At 49.8% G+C, this 20763-nt stretch overlaps 1 protein-coding gene across 1 annotated transcript; it reads right to left on the bottom strand.

The window, feature by feature from the left end:
• Positions 1–5071: 5071 nt before the first annotated feature.
• CTRU02_211993 (myb family conidiophore development protein) lies at positions 5072–5956 on the bottom strand (the record flags this gene model as incomplete). Its single annotated transcript, XM_036725644.1, has 1 exon — positions 5072–5956. One exon carries the CDS (start codon positions 5954–5956, stop codon positions 5072–5074), a length of 885 nt encoding a protein of 294 aa, XP_036582849.1.
• Positions 5957–20763: the final 14807 nt, after the last annotated feature.

Consider the following 20763-nt stretch of genomic DNA (forward strand, 5'->3'; position numbering starts at 1 on the left):
CGGAATACTCCCTAGGCACTAACTATTATGCTTGGTTGTACTGTGTGGATATGAATATAATGTGGAGGAGCATGTATGTTCGCACAGCTGCCCAACCTTGGTAAGGCGTGGTGAAGAACGGATATGACGTACGGATATAACGATCTAACGTGATGCAGGTTTTACGACTCAAGATCTTTTGTAGGCTCTGGTTGCAACATCAATAATATCAGCATTGGCTCTCGCTGCAACAGTGACTCTTTGTCAAAATGTTGCGTGATTGACCTGTTTTCGTACGGCTGTTTGGCAAAGGTCGCGCTTCATCCAACGAAGCTCACTTTGCCGCTGTTACGCTGGTGCGTTACGCCCGGTACAGCTTGAGGCCTTCCTCCCCTCACTTCCCAGTTGCAAACATCTTACCCGCCTGGCCCTGGTCTAGCTCCATGTCTCAGACATAGAGCCAGGGGCAAGACACAGCAAGCACCCCGTATAACGGCTGAAGGGCTGAGTAGCTCACCAGCTGGTTGGCACGTTGTAATCTCGATATGGTGCTGCATTGCGGATCCAGGCCGTTTGTCTATCCTGGGACCTGGTCCTCAAATAGGAGTTTCGCCAACTTGCCCAACCATTGTGAGGATAGCAGATTGGAAATATCCCCATGACCGAATGCACTCTGCTTACGGCTTGGTAGAGCGCGCGCCAGGGCTAACACCCCTGCTTGTGAGGCTTCCCGCTGAGAAACCTGGGTCATACCTTGTTAGTGCCCCATTTTCCCATCTCTACGGTTCTGCTGCATTGCTGCTGGCCGACCGTTGATCGACGGGTGTCCATTGGCCCCTGGCCCGGGGAATGGGGCAAGCATGTCCCACGTCGTGGTCGATTCAACCTGTCGATTCGCAGCCTGCAGGTCACCCAAATAAAAAATGGGATCTGAGAGAGGGTGTGGTCAAGGCGACCATTGGGGGGGGGGATAACCTGACCAATTACCCACTTATTTAAATGAATTATGGGTCTATCTGACCAATTTTATGATTGGCTGTATTGAGGTGAAGTGGGTCTACCTGACCATGGAATTTTTAATCGGTCAGGTGTACGGACCAGTTACTGATTACGTCCCACTACTGATTAGGGTGCATACCCCATATTAATATTTAAATCCCTATTCCATTCTGATTCTCTTCCTTTTCCCTCCGTAACCCTTTCAAATCTGTGATGTAATTAGTTCTGAAGTAGTTCGGGATCGATCCCGGATCGATTCAAAAGTAGTTCGTTTACTATTCTCCAAGGCGATTTAATATCCTCCTTATTTAAAGTCCTTATATTAATAATATAAAAGACTCTATTCTTACTTATTTCTAGGTATTCTATAAATATAAGTAGAAAGATTACTTTTTAAGTAAGTATATAAACATCCTTAAGGCTATTATGCTTAGAACGGGTTGCCTCTAATAAAATAAGTATTAAAAGTATTTCTAAATCGGTTTCGAGTTAATCCTAAATCGATTTAGAACTAATTCTAAAGTCGTTCTAATATATCCTTACCTCCTTATTTACTAATAAGCTAGACTAAGCCTAAGCTAGTAGTTAATAGTAAAGATTTAAGTCTTCTTTAGCTTTTATATTAAGACTAGTAGGTTTTAATAGAGGACTTATTCCTTCTAGGCGAGGGAAGAGATTTTTAATCGATTAAAGAGCTATTATAAATCGATTCGGAACGGATTTAGAAGCGTTTAAATGTCGTATGTTTTTATAAAAAGTATGTTAAGGGTAAGGTTTCAAACCGCGCTAAGGAATTTCAACCTGACCATAGCTAACTAGCTAACCATGGTCAGCTAATCTCAGGGTAGCCTCATAAATCACAAAATAAGTAGGTAATTAGTCAGGTTATCCCCCCCCCCTAATGGTCGCCTTGACCACACCCTCATCTGAGATCCGTCCACACATCGTTTCTTCTGAACATTGTACCCCCATGTCAGTTGAGTAGACATCCTTGTCTTCCTCCCCCACCCACTCATTCATTCATTCATCCATCCTCACCTATCTACCAATTCGCTTCCCCCATCAACCATCCAACCCCACTTAACCCTCTTGGGGAGGATCATCAGCGTTAGCAAAATTCCGCACTTTCCAGCATGTTATTAACATCATCATCAGCAGGAGCACCAACCAGGACCAGGGCCACCCTTGAGTATTCCACTGAAAGTCCCCACCACGTTTACATCCCCGTACCCTGGTTCTCATGATCGTCGGGCAGGTAGCTGATGTGGAATCACCTCGACGAATGCACTCGGGTGTGGCCCCTTCCCAGCTCCCTCCCCCCGGCCTTCGTTCGCTTCACGCAGGTGGGAGTGCATCATAACTTGGTACCCTGGTCGTAGTGGTTTTTTTTTTTTTTTTTTTTTTGCTGGAGGGCTTTCGATCCCGAGACTTGCGTCGGGAGGTCGGCTATGGGTTTTTCGTCCGTATGGCTCTGTACGTACGTACTTGGTGGCAGCCGTGGATGAGCGTTGGATTTGAGTTTACGTTCTTGCCCCTTTCATTTCCATACCCTTTGGCCGAATGAAGAACTGCTTTCTCAGACAGGACGGCGAATGACGGCGGCGATGCAAGAACTGAATGCCCTGGAAACTGCTGACGTTAACGACAATGAAAGACGATGCTCCACGGTGCGGCGGAAGGGGAGAAACGGAAAAGGGGGTGCCGATCTAAGATGAGCCGTTGTCTTGGACGAATGCACCGTGGGCAATGATGGTGAAGGTGTCCATGACACACAAAGGTCCTCTGCGTTCTGTGCACCATAAGTTTATGCAGTTGGAGAAGAACAGCGGCGTGTGGTACGGGTGCAGGTGCAGATGCAGGTGCAGCAGGTGCGGATGCGGGTGCGGGTGCTGATGTTTGGCGAGCACGAACGGTCAGTCAATCAACCTTTGGTGGTCGGAATCGGCCCGTGTGGTCGGATCTAGTTTGGCCTGTCTTGACGTTTTGGTTGGTGCGTGCCAAATCAGGTTGGGCAGGCTAGGCCTAGGCCACCACAGTACCTTGTAGTCCTCTGAAACGGTCGAAAGTGTCCTAGTTAGCTCGACTCAGTACTTCGGATGACAACGCCCTTCAGTGTCTACTATTACATTAACTGGAGTGTAGGGCCGTGCCAGGTGACGAATGCTTCTGCTCTGTTCCTGCATGGCCAGGCAAGATCGTTCTTTCGAATGGTCAAAGTAGCGTTACAATCCCTTTGCAGGTTGGTTCGTCGCCAGGGGTTGGTTGATTGATTGTGTTAGCTGGCTGGTTGGTCTCAAGGCGAGGATGGGCACACATTATTGCTGTTGGCGGCTTCCTTCAGCTGCCTCTCCTTCTGCATATGATACCTGTTGCTGGTTCCGGGGCTGGAGGCTGGGGGCCGCAGAGTCCCAGTAAGAGCATTCCACTGGGATTGCCCCCCTTAGCCGCAGATCCTGCTCAATCCCATCAGCAAGACCCAGCTGCCAGCCCGCTGCCATCCGCTTATCCTTCAGGGATCGCCTACGGGACGCGACCATCCGGAGGATGGGTGACCGGGATCTCGCGGAGATCACGGCGTTAGTTTGTACGACAGAGTCAGAAACTTGTTCGCATTCGCCGTGTTGCCGTCGACCGTCTATATACGGACCACCTAGGTCAATGCAAGAGATTCGTGTGTATGTGTGGCGGGTCACTAAGTACGAGAACCAGAAATGAAAAGCAAAGGAAGAATAATTGTCATGCCGCCTATGCTGGCTGTGCTTGTTTGAAGAATTGTCAACGATGAAGGAATAAGTGATCCATATATCGGATGGACTTGTGGTGGCTCCCTTGAACCTTGACCCCCCATGCAAATGACCCATCCGATGACTACGTAGTAAACAGCCACAGAGGAGGGTGAAAATGCTGACAAACAACATAGAGCTCCTTCGTCCTACACCTCATGCCAGCCAAGGGGGCCTGATAAGTTTGTTAGATCTAATCATGCACGGCGACACCGCTGAGCCTGAACTCTGCCAATGGCCTTATTTTGACTCTGATTCTTGCACCAAAATTCCAACTTCTTGGCCTGTCCCCAAGCCTTTTCCTCCTAGCTGCCTCCAAAGTCCATATTGGACCCTGACTAAGCTCACCTCACATCTCCTGAGCATTTTTTCCTCCACGATCGTCCTTCATGATCGACAGTGTCGTACCCACAGCTCCAACTCGTATTAACGGCGAGCATAGGCTCTGCTCTGACGCTCTGGCCACCGCCTCAACTGCCCTGACCTTGCGCTGCCTGTCTAGTGCAGCAGCTACCCTCCTGTTTGGTTTCAACCTAGACTCCCTAAATTGGGCCAGGGAGGGGGGACAGAAGAACAAACTGCCATTCATGTCGACCTCGGCTCCCTCGTAGTGGAAACGGGGCTATCGAAGAGGGTAGACCCCTGCCTTTGACCTTGTCATAAACCCACAATCTAGTTACATCGACCACCGCTGACATGTCCGTGAACATGAATTAACTGCCATGATTTCCCTCCCCTTGTCTTTTTTTTTTTTTTTTTTTTTTTTTTTGCTCTTCAATCATTCATGGACGCTTCGGCTACCCTGAGGTGATGGTGAGGTGAGAGCTCCAGGCGGTTGAATAATGAAAGCAAACAGAGGAACATGGCAAAACACGATGTCTGCAAGTACATTTACAAGCAGCTTTGTAGACATTTCAAATCATGGGAAGATTTTTGATTATGGTTATCGCAACTTTCGTGCGTGTAATACTAAAAGGTACACGCTGTGATTCTTTTCTTCTGAATCTTCTGCCAGCCCATTGCCATTCCTATGCCAGACCTTCATGTATCGGGTCTCCCAAGTGCGCCGTCCCCTCGCTGGGGTTCAAACTGGAGACAGAAAACAAATACTAAATCAAAATGACCTTTTTTGGCTCTGTGTAATGGGAGGGGGGAAAAGAAAAACCAAAAAACCCGACCAATTATATAATTGCGCCTCAAATCTGTACAGTCTTGGTACAGTGGTAGCAGCATACATAGAGATTGTGCTTCGTGGGGCAGTGTGTGATAAAAATCTGGAGGTCCTATAGCAGTTCATTGGAGGATGATCTTCAACCAAGAAGCGCCGAAACGTCCATCCTAGCATCCTTATCTGCTGTCGAAGGCGAGTTGGCAGTGCTTGTCACGGGTGAGTTTGGTGCTGTCAAAAGATGTGATCCCATGGAGGGAAGTCTGCCGTGACTGGGCTCCTTTCTCTCGCCTGGTGCGTGAAGCAGAGAGCCAAACCCTGGCAAAGAGCGTGGCTGAGAGCCACCATCCAGGTTGCGAAGAGGAGGCAATTGGAGAGATGGTGATGTGCCCCTAGACAAACATTGGGGGGAGGTGGTGTAGCTGGATGCGGCGTCTGATACGGTCGAAGCTTCACCATCAAGGGCATCACTGCCCGGGGAAGCAGTAGAGCAAGGTGATGGGAGAGGCGAGTCAATGTGGTAGTACGGAAGGCCATGACCATGGCTATAGAATGTTGGTGATACGGGGGATGACACAGCGTGCCTGGGAACTGGCAGACCCGATGAATGCGGGTTGAGGGTGAGAGTCGGGCGGGGGAAGGTGGACGGACCATACCTCCTGTCGTCGTAGCTGGAGCTGCCTTGATTGGCTCTTCGGCGGTCGTGTCGCTTGCGGCGGTTCTGGCTTCCGTTCCACCAGTTCTTGACGGCGTTGTCGCTGCGGCCATGTAGGCGTCGAGCAATCTCTGCCCACCTCTTGCCAATCTCGTTGACGAGAAGCTCTATTTGGGCGCCCTCCTCGGGTGTAATGGGCTCATGGTTCAATGTAGGTTTGAGGTTTTGGTGAAATCGTTCTCTGCACTGCTTTGGTGTCCGAGTTCCCAGGGCCTGGGCAATGCGCACCCAGTTCAGGGGGCCTTGGTCGCTGACAAGCTGCATGAGGTATGCATCCTCCTGTTGCGACCATGGTCCTCTCCTTTGGGCCATGTTGACGAGTATGTTTTTGCTTAGGAGCACTAAAGGCTGGTGGACAAGATGGAATGGGAGTGTGGCGTGATGGATGCACAGCGATAGTTTAGCTGTTCTGGGGCGGTTATGTTAAGGTGGGAAGTGTTGACTAGATTGTATGTATGAATGACATGAACAGGGCAGGGCAGATGCTGCCAAGGTAGCTGTTGTTGTTGTTGTTGTTGTTGTTTAGAGTGATGAAAGTGAAGAGGCTGAAGGCGGTCTTGGATGAGCGTGGGTTGCCTGCGTATATATGTGGTTGAGCAGGTGGAAGCAGCGTGGGAGAGAGACAACGAGCAGAAGAGGCTGTGCCAAAGAACAAGATCTATGCGAATCCCAGGACAAAATTAGAGGGCACGGGGATAATGGAAGAATAAGAAAAGTTAAGGTTTGAAGTGAACCTGGGTTGAGGGTGGAAGAAAAATAGGAAGCAGGAAGAGATGGTGACGGTGAGTGGAGCGATGGAGGCCGTTCTTGTAAACCTCGACGAGTCCAGCACAGAGAGCCAGTGAGGTAAGGGTCTGATAGTAAAGAAACCAGAAGCAGAAGCAGAAGGAGTGACCAGCCGTAGCGGCATCAGCACCCAGGACGATCCGATAGAGCTGTGAAAGAAGAGGGACGCCTTTCCTCATGGGGGGAGGGGTACAACTCAATAGTCGGATGTATCTTCCGCAGCATGCTGGGTGTAAACAGTACATCATTGCCTCTTGGTTCAAATAAGAACTGAAGGTGTGGGGGAGGGGTGTGTGTGTTCGTGTGTTGCAAACTCAGCTCAACTGTATCCGTCCTTTTTTTTTTTTTTTTTTTTTGCCAACCTTTCCTTGCAAGGGGGTACTATGGAGAGAGGAGGGGGGTGCAGTTTGAGGGAGGAGACGATGACAACTGTGAGGAGAGAGATAGAGAGCCCCAGAGGCCCAGGCCTGGGTCCTTCAAGTCCCTGGACTGGTCCATTTCAGGCACAGCAAAGCATCTGCAACAGCTGGAGATCAAACGCGGTACGGTACGGTGCGGGTCAGTTGGGTACGTACTCCATACTGCTTCTGAGGGTCACAGGTACGTAAGGAGCAGTACGTACCCCTGTCTAGAACCAAAGCGAACTACGGCAGGCGAAATGGCCCCAGGCCATGAGAAAGACTTTGACTGACGGACTGACTTACAGCCATTTCCTTCGAGACACACCCTTGGGCCTTGTCTCTTTTCTTTCACTAGACCCTGGTCTGCCCTTGCTCTTTCCCCCTCCTCCTAGTCCAGTCCCGATTCCGATTTTGACTACGATCCTTGTTCTTGTACAGGTATCCGTACGAGGCCTGTCCTTGACCCTTGTAGCGGCCACGGCTCAAGCCACGACCCAAGCCAAGCCGACGCCAATATACTCAGCGGGACATGATTCTCTGATCTGATGCCAGGATGATGCTAGGATGTGTGCCGCTGCTGGAATCGGGCGCTGCTGGACAGACGGATGAGGTTAGCCAAGCCAGTTAGGAGCTGGTCTCGAATGCGTGAGAGGCCCTCTCGCCAGTCGTCCTTCTGGGAAAGTACGAGTAAGTGGTAGAGGGTGACGGATGCACTTCAGCTCCGTATTTGGATTTGCAGATTCTCTGACCTGACGAAATCAGCCCGGCGCATTCGGGGTCTGTTGTTTGATACTCTGTCTTGCTTGGGGTGGGGGGGGGGGGGGGGGGGGGGGGGGAAGAAGCTGAAGTCGACTTGGGGTATGATGCACTGATGTACGGCCATGGTGCCCCTGTCGGCAACCGAATGTAGAAGCATCCTCATGATGGGCACGGAAGAACCTGATGGAATTATCCATGTTAGGAAGCCAAAGTGAATTTTGAGACCCTGTGTTCAAGTCGAGATCCTCGACTCCGTTTATCTCACTGACGTACCGAGGCTTGAGTTTGGACTATGGCTTGAAAGGACGGTCAAACAGGACCCCTCATGACAAAAGTCGGACAAGGCACAGACTTCGCATTGCAAGTTCGACAGGCATGGACGGAGGCGCGCACTGGTGCAGAATCTACAAGTCTGTGGTAAGTGAGCTTGCCTAAGTACAGTGATGCAGCGTGCCGTGCGTTGTGCATGGCTTCGATGCGATGCGGATGCGAAGCTATGCGAAAAGAAGCGTTGAGTGCTTCTTTCTCTGTTCACCATGCAAAACCATTGATTTTTTCTTTTCTTTGAGATTTAGGCATGATAAAACTCTCCTTGCCTTCATCGGACACTTCCGTCTTCGGACCTTATGTTTTACCTCGCATGAAAAACTGAAGGGGATGAGGACACGTTTAGAGAGATATGTCGAATTGTTGAGATTTCAAGCTGCTGGAAACGGCCGCTTTGTGCCGTCCACTGCGGTCGAGTTCGGTTCAGGGACGGAAGCAGAAGTGACAAGTAGCTGACAGCTGGAGCTGGATGGCAGTACCTCACGAAACAACAGCGCATGCGATGCATCATTCAGCATATATTGTTCCGGAAGGACCGTGTTCAGCTGGCCAGGGTGGCAGCCAGTGGAATGCGACCGGCCGGAGGGGGCGTCGACCGACGATCAGGGGTGGGTGTATGTGTAAATCACGCAGACAGTGACAGCCGTCGTCAATCTCTGGGGGTTTATCACACCTACACAGCGTGGATAGACATGTATCGAGTATCATGCCTCTTTTTGCTCTTTCCAGACGTTTTTGTATTCTTCCTAATCACACAGATTGTCTCTCGCACCTCTTTTTTTTTTTTTTTTTTTAATCCTTGCCAGGCCGGTCATGAGAAGGAAATGATAAGCCAATGGAGTGGATGCCGTGCCTGGTGGATCAGCCAGCACAATCTGACCTGCTCTGTATGTGCTCGAATTGTCCAAGTAATTGTATCCTATAATAATATGGGTAGACGGTGAAAGTCAGTTCAACTGGACCAGCTTCCTTATCAAATATCAGCCATCAAGGATCAGGACAGGATACGGCGCCCAACATAAGAGCATGAAAGCCTGAGAATGACAGCTGATTGGCGTCTACTTGCTCAACATACAGGGGACGAAGATGGTAAGTGCCCTGGGCCAGGTTGTAGGTGCGTTGTTTAGGTACGAAGACGATTTGACAGCTGGCTGGACCGTCGTTCCCTCCAAGAGCACGAAACGGGATGGAGTGGATCCTGATTAGGCAAGGCGTAGTGGCATAATTGCAAATGTTTTTATTTCTTCTTTCTCTCTTTTCGGATGCTGGCGCAGGAGGGGAAAGTTCCGAGAGCAATCAAAGCGTTGACGTTGAGGTGGCGTGAGGTGAGCCAAGCTCCTGTACATGGAGACTTTTCCTGAACTACAGATAGAATGCATTTCTCCATATATTTCAAAGGTGCAATCGTTTGTCTTTCTCTCTCCGCATGCACATAAACACACACACGTACGTTAAACAAGTGTCCAAAAAAAAAAAAACAGGATTTTGTACGATATCTGCAAGAACTACAAGCTGGCAAGCCCAAAGTGATTCTTAGCTAAATGATAAAAATTTGGCTGGAAAGTTAGTGGTTTAAGAGTCGTGGCTAGCAACGCGGTGTTGCAAGCGAAGGCGCTGTCCTCTCATCGTTGTCTCTGCAGCCCATTTCCAATCTGGCCCAATCCCGGCACTGAAGCAGACAGTGAAGCGTGCTCGGGTCTGCGCACTACTATACGTAGGCACACATTTCAAAGCACAATACATATATTGTATGATCCACACATCTCGAAGACATCTAGACTTATACACATGTGCGGGTAATGTGTGCACGCGTCCTTTCCGGACACGGACGCAGCTCTCTCTGGGTCTGTCCGGCCCAGGCCATCAGAACCGCCCTCCTTCAAAATGTTACTCCATTCCATGTCGGCAACGACACTTAAGAGACGAAGATGAGGAGGGGCCCAATAAGTCATCAGGATATGGGGAACGTGGCTCTCTGCATTGTGGCTCTTGTTTCAACGCCATCTGCGTCGACTTTGCGTCTGGCCTAGTCGACTCGCACGAGGCCAGGACAAGACGCCCAGTAAAAAGAGTCAATGTGTGGTAATCGGCGTAATCTGAGCCAAGCTGACTGATGATATATGGGTGAATATAAAATCATACCTTGACGGTTTACAGAGGCATCGGATTGAGGCCTTGGGATGGCTGGTCTATGTGTGCTGGATGATGTGATGAGGTACCCTCAGCACCGACCCCAGTCCCAATCCTAGCTCTAGCCCGAGCACGAGCATGGGCACGGGTACGGGCACAAGACGAAGATGGCGTAATTAGCAGCGGCTGAGCATATCCGCATTCGCATCCGCCACAACTTCCGTCAACAGGTTCTGACATTTGTCACAGACTGCCAGCCTTCCAGCGAGGGTTCAGATCCTGCGTACCACGGGCACAGGAGAAAATGGGGAGAAGTTCAAAGCAAGGCATGAACGTTTCCCCGGGAATCTCGATACTGGACGACAGGAGATTGGACGGTTGTTTATGCCGAGGCAGATCAAAGGGTCAAGTGCGATTGCAGGGACCGTCTGCAAACTTGGGTCGATGCACGTTGCCCCTCGGCAAGAACAAGGAATGCACAATTAAATTCAAATACAATTTGAAATTTGGCTGCAGCTGTTGATGTAGAAGCCGAAGTTGACGCTGGATGCTACTCTGGTTGGGCCGACTTTCATGCAGATACTGTACCCCCTCTCTTCCCGCGGGACCACATGCAAGATGCGCATGTCTCACTCAGTCACACAAACACAGACAGATACCCTTCCCCCTCTACCCTCTAAATCCCTTTTTATTTTCTTTATTTTTTAAACCCAGGTTGGAGAGGGAACGTGGTTGCAGTCACGCAGCAGCTCACAGAACCAAGACTTGGTACAGGTTATGTGCCTTGGTCTAGAACAGATGACGAAGCCTCAAAGCGGAGTATCGTCCGTTAGGCAAGATCAACTCAGGCAGGGTAGGATGCCTTGTTGCAGGCGCTTCAGCCTCAACTCGTTCGTGTTGCCTCTTTGGTCGCTATTTGGCGAGCTCTGGCGAGAATCGGATATTACAAAAGGGCAGAGACTACTACCCCTGCCTTTTCAGTGTGTCTGTCACTCTGTCGGCCTACCCAAGCCAGCTTTCTTTTCCTGATCCCGAGATCTCTCGCTAACCCTGGTCGTGTTTCGCCTAGGTGGGTGCAAAAATAAACAACATTTACCCGTACTATCTGGAGCTGCCCAGTTAGCACTGGCTGGCCTCTTCCCCCCTGCCTCAATGGCGCTGGTGTACAGTAGCGTCTTCCTGCGCGTATGCAACATCCCGTCGTAGATAGATTGTGCTGAATGGGTTTCGGGCTTCTGCCTCTGCAGGGCACCAAACTGCCATCATAGAGGAAACTGCTGCGTCCCTGGCGGCCCAACGCTAGAGTCTGGCAATGACGAAGAATCAATAGATGCACCTACCAAACTGGGCCAATAATGCGAATGTCCCCAGCTCTGGGCTGCAGTAGGCATCATGTCGCCGTACATGGTATTACGAGCGTAAAGAGGCGGCATCCATTCTTGGCAACGGGGAACAACGTCGCCGTCTTAGACCGAGTCTTGGTCTGAATCTAAGTCGCAATGCGGATGCCGAAGGACACAACATGGCCGCCGAATGGCTTTGGCGTCAGTGAGCGCCTCCCAAAAAGTTGAGTCAACAGTCAGAGGTGTATAGGTGGCAGCACACGGCAGATGCGAGAAGATTTGGCGGCTTCGCTGCCTGAGCAGTAAGGGCAGCAACATGAGCAAGATCGGAACAGCCAGAGCATACAACTAGGCCAGAGACTAGGGGAGAAAGGAAGGGGGTGGTAAGCGGCCTGCCGGGACGGTAAGGAAGGAGCGGATGGAGGGATGGATAAAGAGGGGGGGCAGAAAGGCACAAAGACCATGTGCGGATCGCGGGGAGGCTTGCACCCCTTCCTGACTGCTGGGACAAACCCGAAGCCAGACCCGGGCAGCTGGATCCTCTCCCATTGGGCTGGCGACCCAAGGACGCCTCAGATACGTACCGGCTGGCGCCCCTATCTCGGTTCAGCGGGGCGTTGCATGGCACGTACCCGTGCCGTCAGCCAGGCCAGGAGCGTTGAACCATAGCCTGGGGACCGCACTACCTGCCACTACAGTAGGTAGCACCGTCTACTAATAGAGTAAGTAGTATGTAATTGGAGGGTGGAAAGCCACCTCCTCCTTGGTGGACGTATACTTGCTGCTGCCGCCTTTAGTTCTTACTTCTAACAGCCAGCCGCTGCCAGCAAACTGCCCAAACCGGCCAGTCAACAAACAATCCGCTTTGCTGTTTTCTCCGAGGCTAGTGAACTCGCCAAACCATAGCCAACCTTTGCCACAGTAGGAAAGACATCCACGAGTCTCAAAACGGTTGCCTCTGGGCGCCCACCCTGGACAAGTAAAAGTTTTGCTGCCTCACACCGTTTCCTTGTTTCAATTACGGACGTACCGGTACAAGGCATATATTAGGAGGCACCTGGTGGATTCCCCGCATGCGGACACGGCCACCACTGACTCCTAGAAGGCTCGTTACCCACCGGTCGCCACCTCTTACCAGTCACCGTTGTCGGCAATTGCCTTCCCTTGGCCGCGAACAGCTATACTCAGGATGCATGCGGATCAGTGCAGGTTCCAGCCTCTGCAAACGTTCAAATTCGTTCTTTGAATGTGACTGGGGCCCGCGACAGTTGGGTACCGGGAGGTAGCCAGCCAGTGCCCCATTCACGCCCAAGCCAACCTCAACTACTTCCACCCAAACGACCGGAACTACCACTGACATGGTTGAACGCCGCTCTTCATGAATCATTCATCTATTTTCATTACTTCCTACGGACACTGGGCCTTCGCATTTTGTACGTTTCACGAACTTGTACTATGTTCTTCGAGGTGTACTTTGAATAAATGGTACTCCTGTTCCATTGCGTGGGGAAACTTCGTTATCCCTGCTTCCCTGTCACGGGCAGCAAAGAAACCAAGACAGTGACGATCAAAACATTACCATCATCCTCCTTCCCGTCATCATCGCTGTCATCATTGGCAATAACAAAAACAACAAAAACAACAACAACAACAACAACAACAATAGTAATGGCAATGATAGACAGAAAGGTGTGAGGGAACGGACTCGATTGCAGATGGCGGAGCATAAAAAGGAAATATAACAACGGGTTGCGTGAGGGGGCAAAGCAATGCAAAGTCTAAGGGGTGGGGGAAAATAATCAACTGCTGGGTGGAATGAGATAGATGGAATGTCATTGGCCCAAAGTGAGGATAGCAAGCGTGTTTGGCCCTGGCCAACTCGTTTCTCCCACGGCGGTCTTGTGTGGAGGCCTTTGACATTGACATGCATGCTTAATTAGAAGCAATGTCCTGAGCTAACTTGTCTTGACGCAGATGTACGAGAGGCAATTTGGTGGTGTGCCGTGCTGTGCGTGCCTCCCGCTACCTTCCTAGCAGCTTACGTCCGTCAGAAAATGAGCTGCGCATTAAATGGAGCCTTGGTACGGATGTAATGTTGGCTTTCGTCCGTAACTATGGATCCCTTCCCCCATGTCTTTTGCTCCTCTTCCCGCAACTGCAGCCATTCACAAGACGGATTGCGCCCCCTTACCAGAGTGTTGGCGCTAACGTTGCAGTAGATGCTTGCTCGGTGGCTAGGGGCTTGACGCCATGGCTGCCTGCCCGGTTCCCCGTTTCCATTCCTCTGGGACTCGGAACCTGTGAACTAGGACCTAGCATCTAGTCCCTGGCCTGACATGCGTTTTTGCAGCTGCCTTCAACGGCTGACGGACGGGAGGCCGTGTTTGTCAGGTCGCTTACAATCAACAACGTTGACAACATCCTCGTGCCTTTTCGCCGGTACCCCATTTCAACTCGCTTGCACCTGTTCTAGCTGCGGCGAGGCAACTGTGCAGCAGTGCTGGAGCTCAAAGATGCCGCCTATGCGATTTTCCCGTCAGTCAGCCCAAGTTCAAATATGCTGCTCTCTGCGGTCACAGATTGTTCTGGTCACCATCCCTGCAGAGCTAGATCAAGGCCTTCAATCAGGTAGCTCGGTGTCCTGGCTAGCAGTTATCACGATAGCATAACGGTGAATCGTGCATGCCTAGGTGTCCGGCACGGCTGCTGACTGGCTTGTCATACGGGCAAGAGGCGACCGACCTACCTTCATTACGTTTCAATGCACCCACTGGTCCCTCCCTGTAAGCCCAAATAAGACATATCTCCGCCGCCATCACCGCCGTCGCATCCCTCGGCCGGAGCCAACTTCGTTTTTCCCCCATTTTCCTTAGGAGTTGGTCCTGACGCAGCATGGCTCTGTGCATATTAGCTGCGCCCAACGGTTTGGTACACCGGCCGGCGACTAAGTTTTACGGATGGTGGCAGCCATGGGGCTAAACAGCAAGCCGCGCCAGACCAACCCAAAACCGTTGGCCTTGCACCAACCTAAACCGACGTTGGATTCAATTGACGGGAAGAGGGGAAACCGAGTGGACGGCGCCAAGAATGATTGGACTCGAATGGGAGAAAGAGAGCTGTCGACCGGCTATGATAGGTTGCTGTCCGATTTCTCCTGTCTTCCCGGCTTTTCACAAGGAAACAGGAGGATCGGGTCCGCCCTTGATAGCCATGATTGTGGCCGTAACCTCAGATGCTATGTACCGGCAGCCCAATGGCAATTGATGGGATAACCATGAGTGTCGTGGACGTTGGTTCGCTTTTGGGTATCAGAGGTTGTCAATCCAAATCTACCCTGGATGCCACAGGTCTACCCTCACAGGTGTAACCGATACTGTGTCCATCTAATCGTGACCCCAATCAGGGCAGACAGTTTGAGATTCTCTTCAATCCCATGCGTATTTTCCACGGATTTTGGATAAATATGGGCCGATTCCTGGAGTATAGCTTACAAGTACCTTTAGCCCAGTGGCAATCGACAGGATAAAAGGAGGGCATGCATGCAAAGATAGCTGAAGCGGTGTCCAGATGCCATGGTGGCAGAGGCCTTGTTCTTCAAGCCCACGTCTCCCGGAGCCAGTTAGCCCACTTCCCCATCTCCCCACCTTTCACCCCTAGCCATTGATCTAGGCCGTGAATGGACATAGCAAGCGAGTTTCGCCAATACACGACGTTTCTTTTTTAACCACCGCTCTTATCTCCTCTTTTTTTTCTGGTGTGGTTTCTCTCCCACAATTATCTTTCAGCTGACACTAGCCACTCCCCATCCCGCCAATGATCACCCTTTAGGGCATGACAAACCTTGCTGGCTCCAGTAGAAAAACTCCTTGACACTAATTCGGCCCATCGGTTTCTATCAGACATTGCACCTGCACCTGTCCCATCGTGGCAATTCCTTTTCGTCATTCCCCCTTTAATATCTATGCAGGGCGGTGGCTCTCAGGCCCGAGGAACAGGGTATCATGAGTGACGTTGACTTCCCTTACAAGCCTTGATCCTTCGAGTTACGGCGTATCGTTCGCTCGTCTCTTGAGCTGCCTAACATCCAAACTGTCCATTTATCTGTCGGCCTGATTTATTATATACGTAAAATACCCACATTTCGCGACCTTGTTCCTAATTCTCCTAAGGCCATGTCCTTGTAGCTGGAACTACTTGTAATGTTTCCTCCGACCCCTGAACCCCGTACCCGGAACTACCTGTGCAGCCTAATCCTCTGATCCATTGAGATATCCCCCAATCAACTGTATGTATCAACATTTTCCTGCCCTATCAAATTTCGGTACGAAGGCATTCCGTGATCATCAACCTAGCCTTCATGTATGTGCATTTAAGGAGGGCACCAGCGATAGTTGAAACTTCTTCATGTACCACTCGGCCCACCCGCGCGGCTGGCTCACAATGACTAGCCTATGGCCCATCCAGAGAAAAGAAAAATCTCACAACAAAACTTCTTTTTGCTCAAACATAACCGGGAGAGGGGAGAATGGAGGTCGAATCCAGCTAGCCACAGTGTCTATGCAGAGGACCGGGAGTTGCTCAACATACCTGTCGCTGGGTATGGACGCGGATATCAAGGGTGGCGACCTAGAGGAGCATATCTGACTGGCGAAGTTCCCCGTAGTTTGTGGTGCCAATTGCCCGTCCTTCACGTGGCATGGGATTGCTCTTCGCCGATCACCCGCCATCAGCAACGCTTCGATCGCAACTCGATCCCCCGGGGCTCTTCACGCTCATACCCTCCGGCCGGGTACTCTAATTAGGACCATATTGAAGCAACACCTGTCTTTTGCCACCACTGATCTGCTTGTCCAAGTGCTCCAGGCATCTTGTTCTCACCTCATTCTTAAAACGGAACATTGACAGGATTGGTTCCTGGTTCTTAGACTGGCAACTGACGTGGTATTCTCAAGCTAGGATGTGGAAATCTGTATCTCACTATATTTAAGGCTATGGAACATGCATTGCGAATTGGATGGCATCTTCATACATTTATATATAATGCCTAGGTGCAGCGGCTCCAGCAGCAAGAAGGCCCCCATCAACAGTTTATTCCATCACCTCCGCAGCCGGCCACACTTCCGTATCGGTTCGCTCTTAACAAATTCATGTAAAGTCTTGTACGAAAGTTTATTCGCTGACAATAAGATACCTTGACGTGTGCTAGAAGTAACTTATTCTCCGTCCTTATGCGATTCGCATACTTGCATAGTAGACCTCTTGCCCTCGAAGGGTGTAACGCCACGTGCATGTGATATGCAGGAAACCTGTGTCAATAATACTTAATACTGGGTAGGTTTATCGGTTTGAAGACTCAAAATGAATCTTCGCCAAAACGCCAGCAACCATATATATTTATGTGTGTGTGTGTGTGTGTGTGTGTGTGTGTGTGTGTGTGTGTGTGATCTCTCATGACGACGCTATCATTGACAGTACTTCGGAGGTTGTCTTCCTTGCGTGGCTCATATTGAATAGCTTATCAACTACTTAAGCCGCCGTTTCTAAATTATTAGTACTGCTGCTAGAGGTCGTTGTTTGGTAACTACTGCCTCGTGGCTTACATGTTCACGTAAGATTTATTGGAGAAGGCTGTTTTTCGGCATGGCAAATTTGCCCCGCTGCGTTAAGGCTCATCTTCTGCTCTTTCAAAGCTCTTGATCATAATACTCTTTCCCGTACCTTTTGTACCGGCGCCGATTCAAAACCAGGTTCTGCCCCATTCACAACTTAAAGACTCACGCTAACACAGCGTTTCGATAGTGGCGCACCGCCATCTGCAGAACAATCTAGACTAGATCCACCAAGAATTGTTACTATCGACTCCTAGTCTAATTTTCAACATCTCTTCCCGAGTGACCGGTTTCACACTTAACAGCGCCTTGGTCTTGCCATCCACAGAGACGGGGGGTTAGGGAGAGAGAATCACTCATGTGCCGTAGGCCTCCTATTGGCTGATTTACGAAACTTCGGGCCAGGAGCTTATTTATTATCTTGTAGTATGAGCAAGGTGTTAAATGGGGACAGGAGCAGAATCAGCCATATTCAACGGTCCACCCCTCCTGGTGGCTTGTATATCCCATAATTGCCCGTCACCCTGGCAGATGGAGGAGAGAAAACACCCTCGCTACATGTCGTTGGCATCCGACCACATTTCTCTTCGTTGAGCAAGCACCTTTTCTTAGAAACTTAGAGTATGTTTTTGGTTGTTTCGGCTCATTTCATTCTATGCGACACATGACCGCTTGTATCTTACATCACGTTGGTTCTCAATGCGTGAGTGTTCCAAGGAGACCTCAAGGTCAGGAAACTGGTCTCTAAACCCCTCCAAGGTTACTTTCGACCTGCCTCAAAAACTCACTTCGGGCTCAGCTTCGCTTTGACTTTCGGCATTCTCGAAATTTCAGAGGACTCATCTATCCTTGCACCTGTCCCAAGAAGCCTTGTGAGCAACTTTCGAGGTCACTTACCCATACGCTTGCTCCTGCAAGAATTTTGTATTGAAATCACAAGGCAGTAAATATATATAGTAAAGAACTGATTTCTCATACTTATTTGTCACTATGAGAGATCTGATTATTTAGATCATGAGGTCGACTTTAATTTACTCATTCAGCCTAGTTTTAAAGAGACGCTTGCTAGGCTCACGGGCGATGATCAATTTGCTACGCTTCATTTACTTTGGATGTACATCCTTTCCATCTATGGCAGTCATATCTTTGCCTTATACTTCTCTGCGCTCCTGAGTTTTACGAACATGACTGCTGGCGTCATTCAATGTCGATACTTGGCCAACAACTTATCTTTGCGGGGACAAAGCTTCCGACACCCTTTGACATATCTAGAGATGTGATGAGTTCTGAAGGCGTGTCCATGTTCTTGCGTAGCCTTGCAGCGGCTGTTATCACGCTACCTTTCCAATTCGTCTTTGTACACTCGGTGACGGGTTTAACGGCTTTAGCTGCATATATATTTCAGCTTTGTCAGAATGATATCAATGGAGGTAGTCTTTCCGGTGTTGGTGGGTTGCGAAATCGGCAAGAACCATCGGTTGAGGGTTTTCCGAACCTATATATGCCAGTTGGTTGGTTTTTCGCAGCTGGAACAACCCAATTCTCCTTCACTGGATGTGTCTGTTCCGCTCCTTCCTAGCCTGTTCGAACTGCGTTTCTCTGGTCGTGCTGCTCGATACACCTAGTTCCCTCCCAGGCAATGCACGTTATGGACAGTTCCCTTTGGGGAGTTGTTGTGCGGCTAATATAGTCTTGAAACTTGCTGCCGTTGTGGTGGCCCCTTGGAGTACGATTGCTAGTCACTGGTATATTTAAACGGAGTGACGTTTTTCATCGTTGTGTGACACCTGCTTCCCAGTCGCTGTCGCCTAGCTTCCTTGTCTTGTAGCTCTGGAGGGAGTTTACCTCATTCACTTCTGCTGCTTGTACTTCTTAGGGGTGTGATGGAAATGAATTCTATAACACTGGTATCAATCCGAAGTTTGGGGATTCGGTGATCTTATTCACAACCTTCTCAAGACAATAGCGCCAAGGGGCCAGCAGTTGCCATTCATAGGGTACGGAGTCGAAAGTAGTGAAGAAATCAAAGGTGGTATATTTCGAACTGTCTCTTTTGTAACCAGGCGAGACAGGGACGGGCTGAATGCTCTTGGCCAGAACATAGGTAAAGAGCCGGACAGGTGCGAGGAACTGTAGCTAAGTTGACGAAAATTTGGCGACCATCCACCCGGCAGGATACGTATGTCCTCGTGTAGTGACATCTTATATTGCCATTGTGAATTTAAACGGAATCGTCCAATTAAAGAGGCATGGACTTGTCGCAGCTCGTCGGGTGTTTGTCAGAGGTTGCTCCAGCCTAAACTGCACTGGAGAGGAAGATGGAGCCAAGGTTGCCTACCCGTCAAACAGCACCACATCGATGTCCTCCTCGGGCTCCTTGTCTAATAGGTAAAGTATCATACGGCTTCGGTAAGAGACTTCATCCCGCGAGCAGTTTACCTCCAGCGGTGCCAGGCTCAAATAGCTTTGGAAAGAGCGGGTTCGCACACGGCCAGCAATGAAAGATTTACATGACTGCAAAAAAAAAAAAACAAAAAAAAAAAAAAAAAAAAACTGCGCAACAGACAAGATGTCCATGATAATGGCTGGTTGTCTGTTATCAAACCAAATGTTCACGCTGTCGTCAAAAATCAAGTAAATGGCGCTGTACATCTATTCGGCCGCCTAGGTTTGGTGTCTGATGTTGCCCTAGCGAACACAAAGACTTTATACGGATTTTCATTTGTGATAATAAGCCGGTATATCAACGACACAGGGGGGAACTTTCGTAGGAATAGAAGTGCCGCCTGCAGTGGAGGGCATCGATTTTGCAAGTTAGTACGAACTACTAAGTCATGACGGTAAGAGAACATGCTTGTGAAGAAAAGAATCGATGAATGATTGGTATGACAAACTTGATTACCACATTGGCCTCTAACCTCAAGTCTAGGTATATTTCAGTTCATCAACAAGCGTTATTTAGGCGCCTATAGAAACAGGGCTGTTTGGAAATCATGTTGAGCCAAATGAAATAAGTTGCTGTCTGAATTATCCAGGAATAGCTACAGGCCACCTGTGTGCTCAAACACATCATATACCCTACTGTAGAGGAGCTGAGACCACGAACAGAAACACTCTTGGGAAAGTAGTTCACACTGAAAATGCCATTGTAGTATAAGCCAAGCAATGGCAGAGAAGCAAGCGGTGAAAAAGGATGGCGATCAATCATATAACTGATTTAAAAACATGCATCGCAAGGGCCTCACATCTCACGACAGCGAGGAAAGAGAGCCCTGGGTATTATTATGTACACCGCAGCTCGCTCACAGCGCGCCTCCCTTTAAACGCCTAATCCTCGATACCAGCGGGAACTACCCTCTGATTTATTCAAACGACATAGGCCAATATAAGCGAAGAAGGCCATAACCACTAATCTCTGATAGGGCCCTGAACAGGCTTCTATGCCGATAACGATACGATATCCCAACTCCATTGCGGCTGTCGCCTGAGCGAGGCGTGGACCTAACCACTAGTAGCGCCAAGGGTGACCACGCTAACCGCATGCATTCCAACAATGTCGCCAAATCCTGACATCTAAACCAAGACAGAAAGCTCATCAAGCCTTCTAACCAATAAGAAACATAAACAGATCAACTCGAAGAGTAAGCAACCATCGGTTCTTGCCCGTACCACCTCGATCAACGTCGGGCTCCGTTTGTGAGCCTCTGATCTCTGTTGTCGCCAAGCCATCCGACTAGTTCAGCATCTTGACAGCAGTTGGGCTT

Source organism: Colletotrichum truncatum (genome assembly GCF_014235925.2).
Source record: "Colletotrichum truncatum strain CMES1059 chromosome Unknown Contig_0008, whole genome shotgun sequence".
Lineage (NCBI taxonomy): Eukaryota > Fungi > Ascomycota > Sordariomycetes > Glomerellales > Glomerellaceae > Colletotrichum > Colletotrichum truncatum.